At 40.2% G+C, this 19804-nt stretch overlaps 1 protein-coding gene across 2 annotated transcripts in view; it reads left to right on the forward strand.

Annotated features, from left to right (window-relative positions):
- Positions 1–12111, forward strand: part of TPK1 (thiamin pyrophosphokinase 1) — a 467722-nt gene extending 455611 nt beyond the window's left edge. For both annotated transcript variants that reach the window (XM_075211273.1, XM_075211274.1), the window contains one exon: positions 11367–12111. In XM_075211273.1, coding sequence (XP_075067374.1) covers positions 11367–11497 — 131 coding nt within the window. In that variant the 3' untranslated portion in view covers positions 11498–12111. The remainder of the gene's footprint in view (positions 1–11366) is intronic.
- The last annotated feature ends 7693 nt before the right edge of the window (positions 12112–19804 follow it).

The raw sequence follows: 19804 nt of genomic DNA on the forward strand, positions 1-19804 counted from the left end.
CTAAATTTTTCAGGACACAAACTGCATCTCCTGCATGTCATTTTTTCAAAGTTCTGTAACACCAAGTTGATTGTGTGTGCAAAACAGTAAATGTGATGGAATTCAACCCCGCTGTAATGCTTGAACAATATTGGGGTCGTAATCAGAAATGACATATCCTCAGGAGAGTCCAAGCAGGATTAGCCATCTTTCAATTACATCCCTTAGTTTTTGGAACAGAATGTCAGCTGTATGGCTCCTAGTGAATCTGCTGATACACAGAGTAGCCTACTTCTGAAAAATGTGACGTACTTGGGTACATGCTGCTGCTCTCCCTGCTGGTGAAGGCGAATGACCAACCCAATGGGCTGTCACAGTCATATAATCTTTACTTTGCCCAGTTCTGCTTGTCCCCATATCTGTGGTTAAGTGTACAGTGGGTAGAATGGCATTTTGTAGCCCAATAATTACATTTTTATGAACTTTCTGGTAGAGGTGAGGAATAGCTTTTCTAGTAAACTGGTGTTGTGATGGAATTTGGTAATAGGGACAGAAGACCTCAAGTAACTGTCTAAAACCAGCTGCATTAATAATGGACATTGGACGCAGATCTAATACTAGCAAACTCCTTATGACTTCTGTGATTCGCTTTGCGACTGGGTGACAGATTTCATACTTGCTTCCTCTTGCAAAGGATTGTTTAACTGTAAATTATTGGTGCTGGAGATATTGATGATAAAGGTGTTGGGGGGGTAGATTGCAGGTGCTGGGATGTAGATGAGAGAAGGGAGGCAGATGATGCTGGACTGCTTGTTGTTATTTTTTTTTAACCTAAGTTTCTGATTTTCCCAACAGCTTTCCATGAACTTGCTTCAAATGGCGTAACATGGATGAGAATTCCAGATGGTTAAGGTCCCTACCTCTACTGAGTGTGGCTTTAAAAACGCTACAAATGGCTAGTCAACTGTTGTCAGGATTTGTGTAAAAATAATTCCACACTTAAGAGGTGGATTTTTTGTCTTATGCCCAGGCATGACAATGGCCTTTTTCTTATCACTGGCAAGAACTGCAGCAATTTTTCTTTGAAAGTATATGAAAATCATATTGTGACCTAGGAGGTGGTCAAAATTTAATGAAAATGACTGGAAATTATTGTTAGTGAGGTTAATAATAATGTAGGTACAAATCAATACCTAAATTATGTTATTTTAGGCCAATAAAATGTAATTTTTTTAACAAATAGCAAAACAAAACCAAACAAAACCAAAACACGCAATGGCGGTTTGGCAAAACCAAAACACAACGGTAATCCAGATCCAAAACATGGGGGTCAGTGAGCATCTCTAATATTAATATAAAATTAGTAGAACATTAGTTTACTATGTGGAATTACAAGTCCCAGCTAGCCCTGGCAACTATGAACTGCTTGTGTATTCTGGCGTTTGTAGAACTATAAAATGCATTTGTAGAACTACAAATGCCAGCATACCTGAGGCTGCCAGAGCATACTAGTGCTTGTAGAACTACACGTGCTAGCGTGCCCTGACAGTCAGGGCCTCCTGGTACCTGTAGATCCACACAGTAAACTAAAGGTAAATAAACACTTAACACACCATTGAAAAAATAGTTTATTAGAAACTAGCTGAAATCCCCGACATTGGCTGGGTTTAAATCTTCAAGTTATTTATCAATGAGTTGGATGTAACAGTCAACATTTTACAATTAATTAGCAACTTAGCAGCTCTTCCAACACACCCATGAGGTGGCTGCCCAGTGGCGTTTTTGTTTTTATTTTATTGTAATTCAAATCCATCCAGTGGCATGTCCAGAACAGGCTCCCTGAGTCAAAGTTCTGCCCAGTGTACACCAACGGGAAGTCCAATTGGGACCCGAAACCTCCTAAAACCTGGCCAGGAGCCAATTGGACCACCTTGCATTGGTTTCATGCCAATCGGGGTATTGGTGTCTGAATGTATAACTGGACAGACAAACAAAGCAAATCCATCCAGTGGAAGGCCCAGAATAGACTCCGCTGGGCAAAGTTCTGGCACACGTACATCAATAGAGGTTTTGCCTGGGACCTCAACCCTTTGGTATGTCTTCTGGGATCCAATGTTACAAGTCTGTGAAGTTGTTGTCCAAATCCATCCAATGGAAGGCTCAGAACAAGCTCCCCGGGTCAAAGTTTTGCCCAGTGTACACCAATGGGAGATCCGACCGGGACACTAACCCCCTTAAAAACTGCCCAGGATCCAACTGGATCCCCCTTTCATTGGTTTCATCCCAATCGGTGAAGGGGTTTCCGAATACAAACAAACCAAATCCATCCAGTGGAGGGCCCAGAACAGGCTCCCCAAACCAAAGATCTGGCCAGCATCCACCATCAGGAAGGTCTGTCTGAGACCTACACTACTTAGTATGTCCTCTGGGATCCAATGTTAAAAGTCTTTTGAGATTTTTGTCCAAATTTATCCAGTAGAAGGCTCAGAACAGGCTCCGTGGGTCAATGTTCTGGCCAGGGTACACCAATGGGAGGTCCGACCGGGTCCCTAAACCCTTTAAAATCTGTCCAGGATCCCACTGGACCACCTTGCGTTGGTTTCATCCAAACACTTTCCAATTTTTCTTTATCATATTTATTGCATTCCTAAGGGGGCTTCTTTTATTCCATACTGAAGTAATCCACGGTTAAAAAAAACAGAGCATGACTAGGAGTAAGTCATAGCGGAGCCGCAACAAAATGAATGAGAAGGGGTCTGTTGATCAGCACAACATGCCTTTTTGATTTGAGAAAGTCACTCTGATTGGCTACTTCTCTATAGACCTAACATTGGCCGTGAATGAACTTTATTAATGAAGTTTAATGAAGCTTTAATGTATCTTGATATTTTGAAAATTTTAGGCATTTCTTTCATTTTGGCTAAAAGAACAAATACAGTGTTTTTTTTACTCACATGCCATTGTATTCAATTATTCCTAACGGAGACCTTTAGCTGCCTATCTGTGTTGTTTCCTGAATTCTGTGTGATTGCTATCTCCAAAAGCAGTAATAAATGGGAAATAAATTGATAAGGGGTACTAATGGTGCATGGGTTCAGGGCCATCTTTTTCATTGGGCACGATGGGCAGCTGCCTGGGGGTCCCACGGGCAGGGGGGCCCCATAGGCATGGCTCTTAATGAGAATAAATAATCCTGCAAAAATAACCTTCAGGGTCACTGAGCAAGTACATCTATCTATCTCTATCTCTCTCTCTCTCTCTCTCTCTGTATATATATATATATATATATATATATATATATATATATATATCTATATATCTATATCTAGGGGCCCCAGTGCACTGCTTTGCCCGGGGGCCCATAATGTTGTTAAGATGGCCCTGCATGGGTTGCATAGCAAAACTTATCAGGAAGACCTAGGGGTCCATTTACCATTAAGTAGCCCTAAAGAAAGTTTTCTATTGCCATTTGTTGCAGCAATAGAGAATTTCCTATTGTCGCAATTTACTTAGTGAACATTGCTGATGCAGCTGTCTGGCAGCGATAAGATAACTTACCACATTGCCAGCCAGTGCTCCTTGCATCTGCAAAACAACCCGGCAAAAGAAAACACCGGCAATACATGGCAAAAGTGGTCAGCGGCAGGAAGAGTGTTATAGGTAAGGAGAAGTCCTTTCTCTGGCATAAACACCTGTTCTCTTTGGATATAGGGCTTTTATATAATTAATAAATAGGCTTGTTAAAGTTTAGCCCCCTGTCGCTGTGTATAGTGTTGAGGTGCACAGTTTAGGCAGCGCACCTCTTTCTCTAGCCCTGGCTAGCTCATGGCGTGGCTGTAGATGACCAGAGGTTTCCCACACATGCAGATTATGTTTACAAAGTGAGGTATTATCAATCATCCCTCCTCTGTATGCTCCCTCACCTTTCTATCATTGTCTCTTTCTGAGGTAATGTATTCCTGAAATCTGCCCAATGTCACTAGTATTATGTCAGTGATGTTGTACTATATCCCCTAGTGGCAGCAGGCAATGGACCAGCTCCCAAGATTACAAGGGAGGTCCTAGGACCTCCTCCCCTCTGTCCCTGAACCCTGACTGTCACTCTCTCACTTCCAGGGTTGCCAACACTGAAATGAAAAATAAAGCCCAAACCAATCCTAAAAAGCCCAACTTCCAGGGGACCGTCCTTTTCTATAACACTAATTTCTACACTGAATCTCCATTTAGAAAACCTTTATAAACACAAGAGGACACATTTATACGGCAAATGAAAAAGCAAATGCTGTAATTTAGGACACTGGTATGTGTCTATACCACACAGCCCCATGATATAACAGTATAAAATAGGGCTCTGAAAGCAGTCTTCCAAGTTCTGACATGAGCAGCTTACTGAATGGGAGGGTGTTATATAGCAGTGTTATCTGCTATAAGTGCAGCAATCGTGTGTCTGTCACAGCACTTATCTCAGTAGGTTGTTGCAGATCCGTCTTCCTGTGATTTATTCCACGTCCTCCTCTGACTCCGCCCACCCACAAAGTGCCACTTCATTGGAGGAATACGCTGCACAATTCGCCCACAAAAAAAAATGGTAACAGAGGAAAAAAACCCCCCCAAAAAACGATTATGCAGCCTGAGGACTTGGAGAATGTGTCCAAGCCCAAAAACAAGCTACCCGCAACTTCACAAAAAAAGAAGCCCAATTCCGCTTGTTATAAGCGGAATTGGCAACTATGCTCACTACCCTTCTCCTCCCCTCATAGCAGCCTTACGTTGCTAAGCAAGAGTGTGTCTCTTCTGGGTCCTAGTGCTGGGACCACACTTTCAGTCTCTGGGACGTGTGATTAGCAACACCAGAGGGGCTGTTACAAAAAATCTGAACATGTACAGCTTAGAGTAAAGAAGGGACATAGATGTTATAGTAGAAACATTCAAATATGTCAAAGAGAGTATTTCTTAAACAATCTGGGCGCATTTTGAAATTGGAGAAAGACTGAACGTTAATGTAAGAAAATACTTTTTTACAGAAAAGGTGATAGATCTATGAAGTAGTCTCACAGAACTCAACTCTGTTGGGGACTCATACAGTAAAATAATTCAAGAATGCACGTGGCAGATTGCTATTGTTAAGGTTAAGGAAATAAAACAGACAAACAAAAACATAAACAAACCCCCCAGCTCCCACCTCCTCCTTCCCTCCAAAAAAAAAATGCCCACCAAGAGCTGACTACATGGACCTGTAGATTGTTTCGTCACATTCTTTGTTTTTCTGCTAACAATTTTCAGTGGCATAATGTTTGTTATGTAGCTTTGCTCTGCAGTTTTGCAGTATGCAGCTTGCACCTGGCTAATATTTGACAAAACATCTTCATGGATTGCTACTGCTGAGTATGCAGATCTCAAGATAATAAATTAGGCCACAAGATGGATTTATATAAATTGTTAGGGCTCCTCTGTGCTGAATCCGCATATTTAAAACATTATTCCAGTTTGCAAGGCTTTAATGAGGCCCAAGGATCACCAAAAGGATGTGTTTTCTTACACTGTGCATGATGAACGCCAGAGGTTAAGAATCATGTTGTGTATTTACCACCTTTCATAATTAGTATTTTGTGATGCTAAAAAACAGTTGGCTGTTGGAAGTAAGGGTACAAATCATGCAAATATAAACATTTTAAATCGGAATTAAACATGACTATATTCATTACATCATTATGGCAAATAGACTGAATTTTTATTGCAAATACACTGAATTTTTTACATCCCCTGGAGAATCATGACAAAAACAGTGCACGGAATAAAAGAAGGCAATCAGAATGGATAAAACAAATGTCACGTGTCTATAGCCATATACCAGTCCCTCTGGCACTAATTCATCCTGCATTTTACTAGATAAAATGTTTGTGAATGCTGCTATTTGTGATTGTGACATGACCTGTGACTTATCAGTGACCTGGCTTCTGACTATTGTCATTTTTAATTCTGTTTTGTGAACACATGGCACATTTACATGCTACTTACATAGCTGTTTTGTGACGAAAATAATAATTTTTGATAGCTTTCAAGTTTATATCTGCGCCATTAAAAGGAATTGACAACTTGTGCAGAACCTAGTTGCTATTATTTTTCAAACAAAGCTGTATCCTGTTTATACGCTGTTGTGCAGCCTGCTGCTTCTACAGAATAGGTTATTCACAAAAGCACAAAATGACTGATCTGCAGCGTAATAACAGCTTTAAACCCAATGTGTGCCTCAATTTATCCAAGTGCATCTGGATTTATGATGGGACGCATGGATTTGCATAGGTCAGAAGTGCTCAAACTCAGGCCTCAAGATACCAGTTTTCAGGATTTCTATTGTCATGCACAGGTGAATTAATCAATTTTTCTGGCTCAGTAATTATCCCAGCTGTTTTTTCCCTGAAAACGTGACCTGTTAGTAGCTCTTGAGGGCTAGGTTTGATATAGGTTGTCTTCCCAGTGTATTGCATAGGCATTACGCGAACAGAAAAAAAACCACATAATTTTAAATGAAACTTTTATTTAATAAAAAAAAAACAAAAAAACAATTGTTCACCACTTTATTATATATATATATATATATATATATATATATATATATATATATGTATATTGCATACTTGCCAACTCTCCCGGAATGTCCGTGAGACTCACGCATTTTGCGTGAGTCTCGAGGACTCCCAGGAGAGTGTGGCAATCTCCCGGATCTGCCCACTTCCAAGTGGGCAGAATTGGGTCCAAAATGCCGCGATTCCCCGGGAATAGCGGCGTTTGGCCCCGCCCCTGCTGTAAAATGATGCGTTTTGCATCATTCCATCACGGGGAGCCCCGCCCCCTGCACGCCCACCTTCCCCGGCAGGCTCCCGGATCATACTTGCCATAAATTGGCAAGTATGATATATTGTCTCTCGATCCAAGGTAGTCATAATAAGAAAATCTGAAAAATCCCAATAAAAAAACTACCTCAACACTAATACTGATTAACTTGAAATGTTTAAACCAACCAGTTACAAGTATTTCCAGCTGCAAGCATTTTGCCTCATCTTTCACTAGATTACACTCAGGGAAGGGCTGGCAAACTTCAGCCCGTGGGGGCAAGACTCGACTCGGCATCATATTTTAAAGGCAAAAAAATGCAGGTGACCCCGCCCAAGGTAGCCCATTATGGAACTGCCCCCCTGCGCCCCAGCCCAGCCTTCCCTTGATTACAATATTATACCTTACAAAAGCCAGGAACTTTTCAAAATTAGTCTCATGCATATTTCTAAGCACGGGACTGACTATTCATCAGCCAGAAAAAGAAAAACACTGGAGTTGGGGAGTGTGGGGCAGAAGTCCCCAGGGGTTCTACTCTTGAAAATGTCACTTTTTGATGGTCACACAACAGCATGCACGGAATAAACAGACAATCAGATATTTCATAGACAGAAACTGGAATAGACAGTGCCATCTGCTGGACATTATAACCTATAACACCACCAAGTTGGTGACAAGTTGCATATAGAACGTTTTATTTAAATTATAATAATAAATGTGCAGTACGTGTGGCCATTGCTAACATGAATGGCACTCTCAAAGTGGAACTTAAATAACCTCATGCATATGAAGCAGCTTTTATACTACATGTGAAATGGGTGTTCTCTAGATTGATTTTCGTCAGTTTTTTAACAGCGAGCTCCCCTAATAATCTGCTTGAAAGTGGATGATGCTGTATATGATATCATGCAATACTCCTCTTTGGAAAGATATACCTCTTTAAAATGTTAAGAGGAGTAATTTTATTCTGCAGAAAAAAATGTAAAGTGACCGCTTGTGCTACGTAAACTCTGCTGGAAACAGTGTCTTGTAAGTGATATTGGATGGGATTTGTAGTTGGCCTATTTTGCACATTTACCCACTAAAATACAGTCTCAAAATTGTAATTTTCTTTAAAACTTAAGGCTTGAACACTAATACCGGAGCCCAGCAATGTTCCTTCCCTGTTGCTGTGCTATTGTTCTCTATACATTGTAGTAGTTCTACAAAGCTGTGGCCTGATTACAGCTAGCAACAGGGCCGTAACAAGGGCTCTGCGACAGGGACGACCGCCCAGGGCGCAACACTGAAGGGGGGGCGCAATTTAGGAATATTTTAGGTTAATTTGGTTAAAATTGAGAGCTAGGGGGGCGGCATTTGTCTTTCTCGCCCGGGCGCTAGAATTCTAAGTTACGGCTCTATTGCAGGCCTAGCAATAGGAAGTAAGCTGCTCAACTGTATTTTTTTATTTTTATTACTAAATATCCACGAGCACCTCTGTTTAAGAGATTAATGTTTGTCTGTCTCGATTGGGATACAGTGTATGCACTGGATCACAGTTTAGTAACAAGACACCTGAAAGTCTTTTCTGAGTAAACTTGGTATTTTCAGGAGATTTCGGAGGGGTGGTCAGGCAAATGCCGGGGGGGGGGTGCTGACACCATCACGTCACTGTGGCCCTGCTCCCTGCTATGTAATACCAATATTCGTGGCATGGCATAGCGGGGAACAGGGCCAGATTATGTGAAACGCGTCATAGAGCCCACCTCCAACATGATCCGGGTGGGTGCCTTCTCTTCCTGGAGAATAGCGTGTATGGATTAAAGTAAAAATAGAACATAGTTGTACATCTACATTCTGGAGATACTCATTGTCCTCAGAAAATCTGGGGGAATTGGGTAACACTACTCTGCACCTGCTTTTGTGCAGTTCTGTGTATGGTTGCAAATGGGGGAAAACGTCACTTCAAAGTCCACCCTACTTCCACCATAGGGCCGCCCCTTCATTCAACTTAACTGTTCCATTTTCAACCTAAAATACTACTCGGCTTAGTCTTAAATTAAGGGATTAGGGGACATCAGGTCTGGTTTTATTACATATGTTGCTTTTTTGTGTGCATTTGTGTGTTTTATTTACATCGGTCTAATTATGCTCAGAAATGTATTCTCCTATAAAAAGAGCACCTAGAAAAGTGCAAAAGGCACTAGTTTTTTTCACCATGTTTACAGGGACAAAAATACTCTTTAATCTTTTTTGTATGACACATACTAAAAATTTGTATTATTTTTTACAATTAATATATTTTTGAGTGCTGCCCTCCATAATCCAAAGTACCAATTCAGCGCGCTATGTAGCATTTCCTTGTACAGTCTTTGAAATTACTGAATAAATACTGTAGGGATAGAGGCAATCCATAACATAAATAAGTCAGGAATTTATCAAAGCATGTTCCTCTCTATCACTGTAGGATCGGACTGAGCAATCATACGGATATACAAAGTGCTACGTTGTATAGTGACAAGGCTTTGTTTAAGTAGTCTGTTTTTTCTATGTGCAATATTAAATGTATTCAGGCATTTATTTTTGTAAGCTGTAAAATCAAAAGTTAAATCAAAAGAAAGGTAAATTGTGCCCCCTAGTGGCTACATGAAACAAAAGACACAACGCTATTTTCAAACTATTACACTGGCCAGCTAGGACATGACCTTTGATACCTATGACTAGGCAATAAGAGTTTTATAGCAGGCAGTAAGTAATTAGTCCATTCAATATTGCATTGTTGACTTTTTTGGAGTCAGATACAGCGTGCTCTGAACATTCAGTGATATAGGAAATTGACAGATGTGATTTGAAGAATTAGAAAATAAGAGTGGAGAAGTCAATCTTTACTTGACACATTCTAAAGGTTGTTTAACATTCTTTCTTTTTAATAGGAGTGTACAAGGATAACCTATAGTAACTACTTATGTTGATAATGCTGGTAATGCCCGATTCCTAGTCTAATATACATTTAGACACCTTATTACAATACTATTACCTCTTACTTTAGACGGGTATACACAGATAGCACACATACAGTACAGTGAGAAAGAGATAATTTTTTACAAAGACAATGGGGCATATTTATTAATTAACAGGATTTTGCCCCGTTAATTATCGTTGCGATGACAGATGACTTTTCGGTCCCATTTAATAAAAATAAATCATCAGAGGACAGCGCATCCGATAGGAGGCTGTCTCAGCGATGATTTCACTTATCTTATAACGCCCTGTCTCTACGGTCACTATGGTAACATTGCTTTGCACATGCGCAGAGACCTATTTGCGATGGTGACCGGAGTGGAGAGCAAGTAAGCTGCAGCGATCCGATGATCCCTTTACCGCAATGCTCCCCCATAGGTTTCAATGACTAGGCAGCGGGGACAATTTCTGAAAATCTTTGATTTTTGGAACTTGTCAAATGACGAAAAACCGCAGTCCTCATAGAAACCTATGGGCACTGCTTTTGCTAATGAAGAGAGTTAGAGATATGTGCTGCAATCTTATAGTTGTAAATAACTACAATCCTCAATATTAATTTTAGCCACAATATTTTAGGGTAAAAATACATTGATAAATGGACCCCATTATCTGTTGGAAAGAAAGTACAAGCAATTCTGGATTATAACACAGATCTTTCAGGAGGAGCCCAGCGCCAGGCGCTGTAAGGTGGCTCAGACATTCCATCCAAACATAGTGGATGCTTGTGTGAGCTTGAGTACAACTTAGGGCTGATGGTAGATTGCATCCTTCACTGACCAATTCTAACATTTTAGAGCAGTGTATATACATCATTGTATCTCTTGTCTGTAGAGGGATTGTAAACACTGAAAAGAGAAGAGCAGCACCACACCACCTTTTGGGCAATGCAGTAGGGATACGTGTCCCAGACCTTTTATGACAGCAGAAAAAAAAATCCTCTGAATCCAATGAGTTGCAATTAGAAAGTAATTTTATCCACCAGTGACATCTTTAGATCATTCAAACCTTTAGCAAGCCACGATTTTACAGTCATTGGGGTAGATTTATTGAAATGGAAAAGTGAAGGTATTGCCCAGAACAACCAATCAGATTCTAGCTATCATTTTCTAGAATGTACTAGATAAATTATAGCTAGATTCCAGTTGGTTGCTATGGGCAACATACCCACTTTTCTTTTTAGACGTTTTAGCAAATCTACCAGAGTGACTTAATTTTATAGACTGCAGAAGCAAGAATGATATCTGCAGACTAAACCGAACTGTATTATCTATCATAATTTTATTATTATAGTAAATATAAAACAACAGAGTAATAATACAGATCTTTTTCAAAATCTAAAAAAATTATCCTTATTTCAGAGCAGTTTGCAATGTCCTGTTCATTTAAACAAAGCCATACAATAGCACAGCATGAAGGTGACATTTTGTCCACTGCTGATAATATGGAATATGTCCAGTTTAAGTAAAAAACTATTTTTATAGTTCTCTGTACAAAAAACTTTCCCGTTAAAGTATGGAGTATTTGAAAGTTAACGTCTTATATCTTCTTTTCAGCTGCTGGAGTGTTAAAGTTTGGAACCTTGGTCAGCACATCAAACACCTATGATGGCACTGGTATCGTCACAGTGGAAACTGACAGTCCTCTAATATGGACCATGGGCATCAAGGCGATGAATTATGAATGAACACAAGTAGAGAAAAGGTCTCTCTAGGAGCACATCTCAGGATAACACATTTGCTGAAAAAGGTTATATTCATTGACCAATGTACTATTTAATAACGCTTAAGAATAGCTCTTTAGATGGCAAACGTCATTATTCTGAGACATACTCTACATAAATCTATCTATCCATTTATTCATCCTATCTTTCAATATTATGCTTGCCGCTATTTTTAACAACTGTATATGCAAAAGAATGAAAAAAAATGGTTATCAGGCTGCTTCTTTATAAACCTCTATTTATTTATATATTGGTTAATGCACTCACTACTGTAAATTATATGAATCTGTACATTATTATAGATATTAGAGTTCTGTGTCCCAAGTGCCTATAAACAGGTCACATAAATCCGAGGTGTATAATAATTTGCAATAAAGGATGCATTATTCATTATAATACATATTTTCCTAATGAACACTGAAGAGATGACATCAGACAACGATAATGATGACATCAGAACTCACTGTTTATACTGATATTAATTAACATCACTTGTGTACTATATAGAGATGTATTTGTAAATGTCATAAGATGCCTTTGCATATTAAATCAACTTGTCAATGTTTCTTGTCTATTAACTTTTAGGTTACCAGTGCTTTAGAAACGGCACTTTTGTGTGTCTTTCAGGTAGGGCCTGATTAGCCAATAGACTGGCTAGGCTGCAGCCTAGTGGGCTAGTCTTTTGTGTTGGGGGGGGGGGTGAAAAATTTGGGGGGCTGCAAAATTGTGACAGGGAGAGGTATAAACTGAAAATAATTTTAAAATATAAGAGAGTAGTTCTCCAAAGCAAAAAGAAAACATGAAAGAAAAATATAGTAAGGTTTTAATCTTGACGTATTCCCATGCTAAAAGCTGAACACAATGAGATAGATTCAATTAGCCGCATTGTTCTTTAGAACAACGGGGCCCACTCTTTATTACCGTTACTATGGTAAGTCCTCCGTGGCCTTCCATGCCACGTATTAGTCTGGCGTGGAAGGCGAGAGGTGCCACAAGCATATTAGCATAGGGTAGCCTGAATCCTTAATCATGCCCTGCATTCAGGTATTTCCAAGTTACCTTGACAACATGGTTTGTATGTCATTTTGAAATGACACTTTATACATTTTATAGACAATAAGGAATTTTGATTTTCTGAATAAAGGTGTAAAGGTTTATAGCTGGTAACGATCATAGCTGCTGTTTTGGTACTATGTCAAATACGTATTATCCAACAAAATATGTTTTTTCTCTTTTTTTTTTTGTCTTTAATGGTGTGTAACTAAATCCATTGCATCATTCAGTATCTAATCATCATCATCATCATTTATTTATATAGCGCCACTAATTCCGCAGCGCTGTACAGAGAACTCATTCACATCAGTCCCTGCCCCATTGGAGCTTACAGTCTAAATTCCCTAATATATACACACACTCACACAAAGACAGACAGAGAGGGAGACAGACAGAGACTAGGGTCAATTTTTGATTGCAGCCAATTAACCTACCAGTATGTTTTTGGAGTGTGGGAGGAAACCGGAGCACCCGGAGGAAACCCACGCAAACACAGGGAGAACATACAAACTCCACACAGATAAGGCCATGGTCGGGAATTGAACTCATGACCCCAGTGCTGTGAGGCAGACGTGCTAACCACTAGGCCACTGTGCTGCCCATAATAACGCTTATTAATTGTCCTCAATCCTGCTTTTTGACACAATATCTGTTTCTTTGTGACTTTGTAGCACATCCTTTGTTACATACTTTCTAATAAAAATGAGTAAGTGCCTAAAGAGGTATGGACCAGCATGTGTTTCACTTGCTCTTGTTTTTATAATAATGAAAACAGGATAAATAGACATTTTACAAAGCATAATCTATTTGATTGTATGTTAATTTAGTTCACCTTTTACCTGTAACTAGCTGTCTCCCTGCTTTTGGACCCATGTCCCCGGTGCAGACCTGTCATGTCTACCACAATTTTCAGAATATCTCTTATTTGACTCTCTGTATCTTAATTGTAAGATTTTCTCTCCCGATTTCCCAGATTTCTTGAGACCATCCTGGTTGGTCATATTTCCATCCACCATTGAGTCAGTAAATTGTAAAGAGGAGGTACTGTGTGTAACAGCAGAGACCACTCTCTTCTGTTTCATCACTGGAAAGCTGTCATACCCATTACGCTGCTCCACCAATCATTGTTTTGGGAGGTCCCAACAAATAGATTGTCAAATGACCCTCTACAATCCACCAGTTAAAGTACCAGGAGCCATTTAGTGGCCATGACAACTTCCCAATCAGCATGCCAAAGAGATGGTGTGAGACCACAGGAGCAGTAAGTACTCCATTGAGGTCTGTCACCTCCATTACTAGAATGCTCTGTTTCGTATTGATCAGTGGAATAGACTCTGCATTGGATACTCTTTAGATGGAACTGCATTGTATTTCGAAATACCATTTTATATATACATTTTATTAGCTGTGTAAAAGTATGTATATGGCTACAAAGTATAAAGGAGCCATATATTTTACTGTGACTTAGGGGCATTTGCTCGTTAATCGTATAACCACTACTCAGACTGCTTCTCATGTTAATCAATATATATTTTTTAACAAACATGCAATTAACTGGAAATACAGTTTACGGTATATTTTCAAATTATTATTTTGTATTAATGTACAGAAAAACAAAGTAGCAGATATGAATGATGTATTAGGAAATGGAGACTTTTATATTTCTTTCTTATTGGTATGAATGCTAGGGACCTGTGTTACAATTAAAGAGACATTATTTTTAAAATGTTAAAGTAATAATTGTTTTGTATGATATCTATTGCAATAAAACAAAAATCATACTCATTTGTTTGAGAGTTACTTTCAAAAGGTATTGTTTGGTGATATTAGTGTGAGATCTTTGGGTGGAGTCAGAAATTAATTCCACGCACCTGACCTGCATTTATAATTTTGGGAATGATTAAACACTAAGGGGCTGATTGAGTTTGTGTCCAAATTTTGCTCGGGTGTAGAATTTGTATCCGAGGAAACAATGTTGCACCAGGGGCGGATCTAGGCAACTGCTCTACCCGGGGCGATTTTAGGGGGGGCGATTTAGGCCCCGCCCCCTTTATAATTTCTAAGGCTGCTGACAGCTGCACAGTATGTGCAGGTCCGTTCAGCATTGGCAGTGTGCTGTCCCGCTGCTCTGATTGTGTTTAAAACACAATCAGAGCAGCCAGCCAGCACACTGTCAATGCAGAACGGACCTGCACAGTGTGCAGCCGTCAGCAGCAAGCCCCTGGATCCCCCCCTGGATCCGCCACTGTGTTGCACTGAAAACGCTGTAAAAGGAGAAGTAGCAAGGTCATGATAGGGGTGGAGCATCATCATGATGGGGGTGTAGCCTCACCCCTGGGGGCATGCCTAGCATTCCTGAAACATTTTTCCAGCCCTACCAACCTCCTCTCAAAACACCCATTCAGTGCAATGTGCACCAGTGGCAAGTAAGCACAGTACCCACATCATCATGGCATTATACTGCATATATCATGGATTTGAGAACATTTGTGAAAGCAACACTTTAATTACACATTATATTTGCACAAGTTTTATTTCCTCAAAGGCTTGTTCTATAAACTGATGCAAATAATCATAGGACAAATGTTTGTTACACGTTTATTTCTTTTACCATACAAACATCTTGATATATTGAGTTTATGACTGTTTACTACTTAATTGATTAGTTAACGTGTCCGTTTTCTGCTTTTATCATTATTATATTGTCAGACTATCATCCTAATATCTAAATTATTTTCTGACAGGTTGTTTTCCTATTTCTTGTTCTTTCTGTTTTTCTTTTTGCATTGTTGGTTGCCTGATTCCGAAATGATAACTTAGTGTGGAAAGTACTTGTGTTATACTACGCTAACGTTTCTCCAGCTTCAGAAGCGCTCATGCCTAGTTTGTAAAGCATTTTTTTAAACCAAAAAAATGCTGTGCTTTTACAGCTCACAGCTTGTCCTGAGCACGTTTCCCACTGTACAGGTTCAAGTGAGTTCATTTAACAGGGCAGCCATGAATGATTATGATTATCATCATCATCATCCTCATTTATTTATATAGCGCCAACATATTCCGTAGCGCTTTACGATTGGGGACAAACACAGTAAACTAATAAACAAACTGGGTAAAACAGACAGAGAGGTGAGAAGGCCCTGCTCGCAAGCTTACAATCTATGGGACAATGGGAGTTTGATACATGTGGTTAAATCTACATTTTGCATTTCGGCCCAGCCAGACTGCAAAGGTAAAAGTGACTCCTAAGTTAAATGATCCTGTCACACAATGTTGGTCAGGGGGTAGTTGTCTTGTGTGAAATTGTGTAACGGATGGTAATAGGGTAATGTAGTGAGGTTAAGAGGGTGTTTGAGGAATATTATAAACTTGTCTGAAGAGGTAGGTTTTCAGAGAACGCTTGAAATTTGTAGACCAGAGGAGAGTGTTATTGTGCGAGGGAGAGAATTCCATAGAGTAGGTGCAGCCCGAAAAAAGTCCTGTAACCGAGAATGGGAGGATGTAATAAGGGTGGATGAGAGACGCAGAACTTGTGCAGAACAAAGTTGCTGGGTTGGGAGATATTTTGAGACAAGAGGGGAGATGTATGTTGGTGCAGCTTTGTTGATGAGGAGATTGTAATGCTTCTTAATTTTTCTCCTACGTAGATAGTTGCCTACTGTCCTAGAATATTGGGAGATCTCCCAAACTCTCAAGAAGGTAGGCTAATCTTCTGGTTCCCTGCTACTGAACTGGACCACAAGAAAATGTCTGCCACTCTCCTCCCTTTTGCTTACCCAGAGAAATCAAGGAATAAAAATGAGAATGGAGTTAGTCTGCTCTTCATTTTTATGTCCTTCTTGCTGAAGATGTGGACCACAAGAGTATGGCCGCCACCCTACTAATCAGAATCAGGGGCACGGTTTGTCTTTGCTCATTGGCTATGATTGATTATTTGTCTGATAGGATTTGGTAGCCCAACCAGGAAGTAAGTTGCAAGGCACAGCCAATACGTATAACTTCTTGGTGAAAGGAGGTAGTGACTGCCTGAGGATAATGGAGCAGAGTATAAGCTCCTATTTTATATGAACATACATATATATTGCATACATAAATAGATATTACATAACCATAATTGCCTACTCTCCTGGAATGTCTGGGACATTTCCGGAAACTTGGGAGACCTCCCAGGATGGTAGATCCCACTCTGCTTTTTTCACACGGAGTTACTGAAAGCAGAACAGGGATTTATGGAGCAGATAGACAGCACTGCCAGGCCCACCAAAAAATATATAATGTTTTGAAACATATGACATCCTGAGATGGCGATAACAAATTAGGTATTGTGGCAGTACAAGTACTGCCACAATCCTTGTTAAATAGGTTTTTGCATGTGGAAGTCAATGCTGTCGAAGGGCATCAAATATTGTTAATTGAAAAAAGCCCAATAGCCAGCAAATTTTTGATAAATCTGCCCATTAATGCCTACATATATTATGTAGTGCATGTCACAATGTTTCACAAGCTGCATCCATCCAATTATTTTGAAATATTGTGTTAATGGTCTAATTACTTAATTAAGTGAGTTTAATGCTGCAATACACAATGCCCTATCTGAATTACACCTTTAAGAAATATTCACAAAAACAAATAAAAATAGGGCACTCATACACTCAAAAGCTGAAAAATCAGATGGATACACACTGTTCTTTACAATTTCTGCATTTTCTTGTGGTTCTGCTTCATTTGTCAAAGCAATTATTCCAGCAGGGTTTGTTGATATGTGTACAATATTACAGCATGTTATTTTCCCATTGTGTGGGGGTTCTGTGTATGGTATTTAGACATTAGCTTTCTTTTATTGGCTTCACAGTTTGCTGCAACATTGCTTTTGTTTGTATACTCAGTTTCAGCCCGTCTGTACACGTAAATAATGTCAGATTTTACTAAGGTGTTTACTTTGTTTCTACTGGGTTCTTAAAAAAAACTAGTACTCATTTCTTGCAGAGATATTATTATTATAATTGTAGATTTGTAATGCACCACAGTGCCCCACAGCGCTGTACAGTAGGGAAACAGGACATACTTGAAACTGGGATCTACAAGGCAGACAAAATAAATAGGGAAATGAAAACAACGGGTATGGAGGGCCCTTCTCACTAGAGAGATTACATTCTAAGTGGAAGAGGGCACAGCTGAAACAAGAGGAGCAAGTGTGACTCAGAGTGGAGATTGGGGTGCAGGGTGAGTACTATCATTAGGGGTAAGGAAAGTTAAAAAAAAGATTTGTTTTCAGAGAATGAGAAAGCCTGATTGGGCATTGTATGGAATTCCATAGGTGGCAAGGGAGAAGTCTTGTAGGCAGGTGTGAAAGTTGGTTATCAGACAAGACAAGGCACAGGTCAGAGTTAGAGCTAAGAGGGCGGGAGGGAGAGTATTTTGATATGAGATTTGAGAAGTATTTCAATAGGATTGCATTCTGAAGGTCACTGGGAGCCAGTGTAGGGATGTGCAAAGTGGTGCAGCAGATGAAAAGCGGTGAGAGAGGAAGATCAGTGTTGCAGCAGCATTTATGATGGATTGAAGTGGGGATACATGGCTGCTGTGATATCTGATAACTCTGTTCACAGCTTCAGCTTGGTTAATGTCATTTAAAGCTTCATATCCACCTATGTGGCAGAACATTTCTGTTTAAAATGGCTTTGGAGCGATGAGGTGTGAGCAGGAGGACCAATCAGAAGCTACAGTCACTGTGGTTTTGGGGTGATTTCTGGTTAGTTTCAATCTATATCAAATCCTGTTCTGGTTACACCAGTACAATGCAGAGCACATAATCTGCTGACCACAATACAATGAGAGTGTTAAATATACATATTGGGCTGCAGCAAACAAATAATAGTTCAGCAAGCAGGCTGCCTTGGAATACTCCGTTCTGCACTGTTGAGGTAATCTCATCTCTTCTAACCTCTGATTGGCTCAGATGCTCAGTTCTGGGTCTCTGTGTACATTGCAATTCGGGAAAAAGAGAAGCAAAAAGAAACTACAGCACCAGATAGTATAAAGTCAGCTGTTTTCTCTCTTACTTATGAGAAGTTAAGTCTGTATACCGATCAGCCACAACATTAAAACCACTGACAAGTAAAGTGAATAACTTTGATTATCTCATTATAATGGCACCTGTCAAATGAAGCAGCAAGAGAACAGTTAGATCTTCCAGTTGATGGGCTTGGAGCAGAATAAATGGGCAAGCAAAAGGATCTAAGCGTCTTTAACACAGGGCAAATTGTGAAAGCTAGGCAGCTGGGTCAGAACATCTCCAACACGGCAGGTTTTGTGGGGTGTTTCTGGTATGCAGTAGTTAGTACCTACCAAAAGTGGTCCAAGGAAGGACAGCCAGCGACAGGGTCATGCACGCCCAAGGCTCGTTGATTCCTGTGGGGATCGAAGGCTAGCCCACCTGGTCTAATCCCACATAAAAGGATAGAAAGGTATCAGAGCACACGCCCAAAGCAGTATGCTGCTTAACCACAGAATGACCAGAGCGCCCATGCTGACCCGTCCTCTGCTGAAAGCATCAACAATGGGCACATGAGCGCCAGAACTGGACCATGGAGCAAAGGATGAAGGTGGCCTGGTCTGGTAAATCACGTTTCATTTATATCATGTGGACGGCCTGGTGGGTAAGCGTCGGTTACCTGAGGGAGCGATGGCACAAGGATACAGTATAGGAAGATGGCAAGCCAGTGGAGGCAGTGGGATGCTCTGGTAACTTGCTTGGAAACCTTGGGTCATGGCATTCATGTGGATGTTACTTTGACATGTACCACCTACCTAAACATAGTTGCAGACCAAGTTCATGGCAATGGCAGCAAGAAAATGCGCCCTGCCACAATGCAAACAGTTTAGAAATGGTTTCAGCCGCGAGCATAAATCCTGGTTAAAATTACTGTATTAACTGTAATAGAGTGCAGTCTGCATTACTTTCGCCAGTATCACGGCCAACTGAATCCCCCCCCAAGTGTTGATTTGGCCTCCAAATTCCCCAGATCTCAATCCGATGGAGCATCTGTGGGATGTGCTGGAAAAACAAGTCAGATTCATGGAGGACCCACCTCACAACTTACCAGATACCACAGGACTCCTTCAGAGGTTTTGTGGAGTCCATGCCTCTACCAGTCAGAGTTGTTTTGTAGGCATGAGTTGGACCTACACAATATTAGGCAGGTGGTCTTAATGTTTTGA

This window comes from Mixophyes fleayi, chromosome 5 (assembly GCF_038048845.1).
Source record: "Mixophyes fleayi isolate aMixFle1 chromosome 5, aMixFle1.hap1, whole genome shotgun sequence".
NCBI lineage: Eukaryota > Metazoa > Chordata > Amphibia > Anura > Limnodynastidae > Mixophyes > Mixophyes fleayi.